Genomic DNA, 7515 nt, shown 5'->3' with positions numbered 1-7515 from the left:
CTGTTTCCATAGATGACATTTTAGTATATTTCTGGACCGAGGAAGAACGTGCTTGGCATTTAAGGATGGTGTTGCAAACCTTGAAGAAGCATCAGCTGTATGCTAAGTTTTCAAAGTGCGAGTTCTAGCTAGAAAGTATTTCATTCTTGTGACATATGGTCTCAAGTGAAGGCATTCAAGTGGATCCTAAGAAAATTGAAGTAGTAATTGATTGGCTTAAGCCTACAACAATCACTGAGATGCAAAGTTTTCTAAGCTTAACAAGTTATTATAGGCACTTTGTACAGATCTTTTCCAGGATAGTAGCTCCTCTGACATGGTTAACTTGAAATAATGTCCTATTTCTAGTTAGATAAGTGTAAGGAAAGCTTCCAAAAGCTTATTGACTGTTTAATTTTAGCTCCTATGTTAACTTTGCCGGTGAGTGGAGAAGGGTATATGGTATACTGTGATGGTTCTAGGGTTGAATTAGGGTGTGTTTTGATACAGTATGGTAAAGTGGTGGCTTATGCTTCTAGACAGTCAAAGAAGCACAAGTAGAATTACTCCACTCATAATATAGAAATGGCAGCTATTGTCTTAACACTGAAAAGTTAGAGGCACTACCTGTATGGTAAAACACATAAGATATACACCGACCATAAAAGCTTAGAGTACATCTTTCAGCAGAGGGATTTAAATTTGAGGCAAAGGATATGGATGGAGCTTCTGAAAGACTATGATTACAATATCCAGTACCACCTAGGTAAAGCAAATGTGGTGGTGGATGCTTTAAGTAGAAAGTCTTATGGTAGCTTAGCACATATAACAAAAAAAAAAAGATTATTGATGTAAGAGTTGCATGAACTAATGGATCAAGGTTTGATGTTGAATATAACTGCTTCGGGTGCACTTTTGGCACATTTCAGAGTATGGCCGGATTTGCAGAACAGAATTAGAGTTTGCTAGCATAGGGACCCATAATTAATGCAGATTATGGAAAAGGTGTAGTAAGGAAAAGATTGTGAATTTGGGTTTGATGGAGATGGTACCCTTATGCAAGTGCCTAGCTTGTTAGAAAGTAAAGTTTGAACATCAGAGGCCATTAAGAAAGTTGCTCACCATGGACTTCGTAGCTGGGTTGCCTCGTACTACTCGAGGGTATGATTCTATATGGATGATTATGGACTGTCTGACCAAGTCAGCTCACTTTTTGCCTGTACAGACCACCTATTCTGTTGCTTAGTATGCAAGGATATACATTTGTGAGATAGTCAGATTGCATGAGATTCCTACTTTCATAATATCTGACAGAGGGCCCCAGTTCACTTCTTGGTTCTGGAGGAAATTTCAGGAAGCACTTGGCACACAATTGAATTTTAGTACGGCTTTTTACCCATAGATAGATGGACAGTTTGAAAGGATAATTTGAATAATGGAGGATATGCTTCGCATGTGTGTCATAGATTTTGGAGGTCAATGGGATGATTAGCTACCATTAGTGGAGTTTGCTTATAATAATAACTATTATTTCAGTATTGGAATGACACCTTATGAGGCATTATATGGCAGGAAGTGTAGGTCCCCTCTGTGTTGGACAAAAGTTGGAGAGGCAAAAGTACATGATTTAGATTTGCTGTAGTACACTTCAGAGATGATTCCTTTGATTAGGGAACATTTAAAGATAACTTTCAGTAGGCAGAAGAGTTATGCAAATCCAAGATGGAAATATATAGAATTTGTAATGGGTGATTATGTGTTCTTAAAGGTCTCTCCTATGAAAGGAGTTATGAGATTTGGAAAGAAAGGCAAGTTGGCACCCTGTTACAGAGGACCTTTTGAGATCATGGATAGAGTGGGAGCAGTTACTTTTCGGTTGGAGCTGCTACTAAAAGTTTCTCATGTCCACCCAGTGTTTTATATTTCCATGCTTAGGAAATATGTTCTCGACCATTCTCATGTGTTGCAACCAGACACAGTGGAGTTAAATGAGAACTTGACTTTTAAGGAACAACCAGTGGCCATAGTGGATTATCAAATGGGGAAACTTCGATCAAAACAAATCTCTATGATTAAAGTTCTGTGGAGAAGTCAATCTGTAGAGGAATGCACCTGGGAGTCAGAGTAAAATATACGCAACAAGTACCCATACATGTTTAGCATATAACTCAGTGTATTTGTTCTATCTTGTATAAAAATTTGAGAACAAATTTTCTGTAATGAGGGAAGAATGTAACGTCTTGAATTTTTAAATAATTATTTTATGTAAGAATTAACTGATTTGGCAAGCCAAGGAGGGGCATTATGTAGTTTTTATGTTGTGGGCTGAGTCCTTTTGGGTTGAAAAGTGTTAATTGAGTTATTTTATAGGTTGAGTAGGTCTTAGGTACAGGAGAAACTCTGTTAGATTTTTGACATAAACTTAGGGTGATCCGAGTCTAGGTGATCCGAGTTAATATTGATTTTTGACATAAACTTAGATTTTTTATATATTCTTTATTTTGAGTTAATATTGATAAATTTCTTGAATATGATTATTTAGGTGATCCGAGTCAACTTTCCTCATCTTCTCAGCCACCCTAGTGACATTTTGTTAATCTGTAAGTAGATATTTATTTTATTTATAATTTCAATATTATTATTATCTATTCAAAGCGTGCTCATGCATTTACTTATATATATATTTATATATGCAACTAAATGTTAGGCATGCCCTTATGTTGCATATTTTATTGAAGAAATTATTGTGGATGTCGCCTTAAGGTAATTTAGAGCTCTGTGTGTGTGTTGACATGTGTATGGTGTGGATATGGATATGGATAGGACGGATAGTCACTGTTGGAGCTTGACTCGCTGGGATCCGATCCTTATATGTCGATAAGTCGGGGTGAGTACGGTTTTGAGTTGATCTCATTGACCCCCACACTTCGATTATTAAGAGAAAGTTTAACTTAAGTTGACCTCGCTGGTAGGTATTGAACTTAAGAGAGTTGTATAGGGGATCAGCTTTTATATATATATATATATATGTTGATATGACACACGGGTGTGTGAGTGCTCTAAATTATCTTTTGTGCAAATATTATTTGAATTATTTGAAATTATGTGTGTATATTGCATTTTATACGTAGGAATGTATTAGGTTTAGATAGCTATAGAAATTGTATTTAAAATCAATATCTTACTCTACGAGTCAAACGCTCACCCACGTTCAGCTATTTTTCCTCAGGTGACAGGTGAACTTGTTAAAAATAACCTATTTTCTTTTCCTGCAGATTAAACTAGAAAAGTTCAGTTTACTTTTATTATCTTTTGTTAAATTCTAGAACTCCACATGTACTAGTAGTGTATCATCCTTATCTGAGGTTGTATCAACTAAACTTTTGGAGTTGTAACCTTTTTTATGTGAAAATGTTTGGATGCATGAGATATTCATTCCTTTGGATGAGGCAGCCTAGCTTCCATTTGATTATTTATTTACTTTGAGGATTATGAGGGTGAGCTGAGCTCCCCATATTGTTGTTTTATTGATTTATAGGTCAGGTGAGTTAAGGTTACCCATTGGATAGTTTAATTTATGGCTGAACTCAGTCCGTTTGATTTCTTGAAATTGGACTAGATTTATGGGCTTTATGGTTGGGCTAGAAATAATTAGACTTACTATGGATTTCAGGGGTCTTATACTGACTTAAATCCTAGCGTCGATCTGACTCAGAAAATGGGTCTTGACATATTTGATCTTAAAATTAGAAGATTAACAAGTTTTTTATAAAAAAATATCTATATTTTAAATTTAGAAAAATTAATTTAAAAATTACTTAATCATTTTAAATTTTTTATAAATAAATATAAAAATTTAATTTTAGTTAATTTTTAATATTATCTAATTAAAATATTTTTAAAAATATTTTTATCAATAACAATAACTCAAATAGCAATATCAAAACTCTTAATTATTTTAAAATTTTCATCATTAAAATATATAAACTATACCTTTAAATTAACTTAAAACCTTACCAATTAATATATTTAAAAATATATTTATCTCAAAATGAAATCTTAACATTAATCTCCCCCACAAAAATTGTCGATTTTTTTCGGTCAACTTGTTGCATAAAACTACTAGTTAATTACTCGTCCTATGCACAATATATTAATAACTAATTTTAATTTTAATTTATATAATGATGTTCGTAATTCAAAATTTTTAAATTATTTATAATTTTAATATTACTTTAATCTTATTATTGTTTAAGTTATAATACATATTAGAGGTAAAAAAATTACTGCATGATGAATTTTTTGGGCTTTCTATTTTTTAATAAATATTGTTTTATTTGTCAATTACGATATACAATATTACAGGGAAGTGTAATTTGATTATAATGGGTTTGCAGGGCCCAAACATATCAGTAATTGATTAATTATTAACGAAAATAAAATCTAAAAAGATATGATTCTAAGTTTTGCCTCAACAAAAACGTTGTATTTTGGATAAAACCGATTTGTACACTCCTAGTCCATGTGCTGTGTGGTCAAGAAGAGTACTTGAAAATTGACTTTAAAATTGAGCTTTAGTTACTAAATTACAGGTGAACTAATAATAGCATAGAACAAGAAAGGGAACATAAAAATAAGTGTAAAACCTAAATCTTGATAATTTGTGGTATGGAAGAAATCTAATCCTGTTGTTGGTAAGTAATAGAACTCGAATTAGAAGTGGACATCAATTCTCCGTTATTGCTGGCCCTGTCACCATTTCCACTGCCTTCAATGCTATTATCAACATTATCTTGGTCGGGATCTCTAGCAATTACAAGTCGGAACCAGAGTTCACCTTTGATCCGGAACGACCAAAATTGGGCTATGGCATTTTCCTTGAGCAGTTCCTTATTCGCTTTCACTAGCGAGTACCATCCAGAGACTAATGCATAAGAGCTGCTACTGGTCATATCCCACTTCTTCAAACACATCTTGGTCACATCATCAGATTCAGATGGTCCTACCACCATAACATCTATGCCTTTCAAGTGCTTGCCATCTCGATGATTTAGCTTTTCCTTCTCTTCCATCGTAAGAAACTCATTTATTATCTGTTTAACGGGCATTGAAATCCGATTGTGATTTTTGCTTAGATCAGTTTGGGACAATTGCTTCATTATCACCAGCTCTAATTCGGTACCATCCATCTCTTCGATTTTTCTCCTTAACTCGCTTGGCAAGTCTGGTGCTTGGTCAAAACCCAATTTGGCAAAATCTACTCCCTCTCTCTTTGGCTTCTTCGATGCCCCACCCTTCCCTGCTTCTTTTCCTTTATCACCGTCAAAGCACCGTTTTCGACTACTCTTTTTCATCTTCTTGTTGCTTTTCCTTTGCTTCTTGAAATCACGATATCCTTCCTCTTCCTCTTCCGCTTTCTCTTCTTTACTGTGTTCACTTCCATAACTTGTTATTTCAGCCGTACCCGTCTGCTTCAAGAACGTAGGGCATGCTTCCATAGTATCATCGATTTTCCTGACAGTAACTTCTACACGGGGTGTCCTCTTTCTCTTGGGTATAAGAACGCCAAAAGGGTAACCAAAGTTACAGCTCTTGTTTCCCTCTAGGCTAGCATTTTTTGCTTTCTTGACATGAAAATCTTCTATAACAATTTCAGCGAGCATGTGTAATGCCTTCGACTCATCCTCAGCAGCTTCAATAATCTCTTCCAGTTTCTTCCCAAAAGTCGCATCGTCAACTTGTTTAAAGCTCCCCATCTTTCTCTTTTCTTCAAAGATTGAAGATCATGTAGCAGTGACAAATATAAAAGAAGCTACAGGGGTTTATATATAACCAGGAGTTCATTGAAAGTCCTTGCCCAAACTGGACTTCAGTAGATTTTGTTGAATTTAATGACTTGGTGCTAAAGTTTCGGGTAATAAATAAGACCGTTAAAGTATATAATTCCGTAGATCAGATCAGATCAGATTTACGAATCCGGTGTATGATAGCATGCATCTTACACCATGTTTTTGTATCATTAATTGTTACAGCATCTTAAAAAATCACTAGTTTTATTGTATTGTTATCTTTTATATATTGGAATAAAAAAGAAGAGTATAGTCTCCTAATCTTTATCTCCTTTCCTCCGTATAAACTGGCAATCTTCCATTAAGAAGCGGAGTTTCCATATTCGACAAACAGGGATATATGAATAGTGTAGATTTGGTTTAGAGACTCTGTCCTTGAGAGAGAATGTCTCTGTTTTTTGCCCTCGTTGAATTATCTTTTTTTTTTAATTATTATATATATATTTTTTAAATATAGAAAATTTGGTGATTGTAATTGAGATGAACTCGATAAATCATAGCTTCCCATAATTGGAAGAATTATTTTTCTAGCAAACCCAAAATTTTTCTTTAAAATTGTAAATTTCTTTTTTTATTGTTCTCTATTTTAAAGTTAAATTTATAACCTCAAAGATCACTATAATTAATATTATCAATAATATCCTTATTATTACTATTTTATTTTTTTAATATATTATATTAAAAAATATTAATTTGAAATCAAATTTAGTGAAACAGTTTATTCTTTTATTTTTACTCAACGAAATTATTTTAATAAATAAAATTATTAATATTATCAAGAATATCCTTATTATTATTATTTAATTTTTTAAATATATTATATTAAAAAATATTAATTCGATATTAAATTTAGTGAAATAGTTTATTCTCTTATTTTGTACTCAATGAAATTATTTTAATAAATAATAATTTTTAAAATTTTGAATGTAAAGAATAATTATGAGATATGTTAAATAATAGAAATTTTATATAATCGAAAACACAGTGCTAAATGATTTAGAGAAGTAAATGGTACTAGAATCCAATTATGAGATATGTTAAAGATTGAAGATTATGTAGTAGTGACAAATTTAATGAAGCTACAGTGGTTCATATATAGCTAGGAGTTCATTCCCGGTCTTTTCCCAAACTGGACTTCTCTAGATTTTCCTTAGGTCATACGGAGAACCTGCAAGATTTTATTTTATAGAAGTAAATGATGCTATAATCCAAGCAGTGTTGATTTTGTCCCCTTATCTCTGTGTTTCATCTGCCAACACTCCAAGCAAGTTGATAAAATTTTCACCTAAAAATAAATATTGGGGTACACTAAATGATCATATAATTATGATTCTCATTAGAAATTGAAATTTAATCACCTTATAAAATCCATTGTTAAGTTCAATAAACATAATTTTAAATAAATGATTATCTTTTAGTGACGTCTATCCTTTTTTTTTTTTTTATCAAAAGAATAGAAGACTAGTGCGCTTAAATAGCCCAATACAACTATAAAGGATTTGAAAACTGAAGACCCCATGGCTGACAAAAATCAAAAACCAGTTTAATTAAACCAACCCCACTAAACAAACCCAACCCAACAAAACAAACCTAGCCCAAAAAGTCAAGCCCTAGCTAAGTTAGTTTTTAATTAGTCCCGCAACCCTTAGCAGCTCTTGGATCTACACCGCCACCATGCCTTTGCCAT

At 32.8% G+C, this 7515-nt stretch overlaps 1 protein-coding gene across 1 annotated transcript; it reads left to right on the top strand.

Annotated features, from left to right (window-relative positions):
* The first annotated feature begins 1723 nt into the window (after positions 1-1723).
* LOC131170328 (uncharacterized) lies at positions 1724-2107 on the top strand. Its single transcript, XM_058129380.1, has one exon. It carries the CDS (start codon positions 1724-1726, stop codon positions 2105-2107), a length of 384 nt encoding a protein of 127 aa, XP_057985363.1.
* Positions 2108-7515: the final 5408 nt, after the last annotated feature.

This window comes from Hevea brasiliensis, chromosome 11 (genome assembly GCF_030052815.1).
Source record: "Hevea brasiliensis isolate MT/VB/25A 57/8 chromosome 11, ASM3005281v1, whole genome shotgun sequence".
NCBI classification, from domain to species: domain Eukaryota; kingdom Viridiplantae; phylum Streptophyta; class Magnoliopsida; order Malpighiales; family Euphorbiaceae; genus Hevea; species Hevea brasiliensis.
This window is presented reverse-complemented; position numbering and strand designations above follow the sequence as displayed.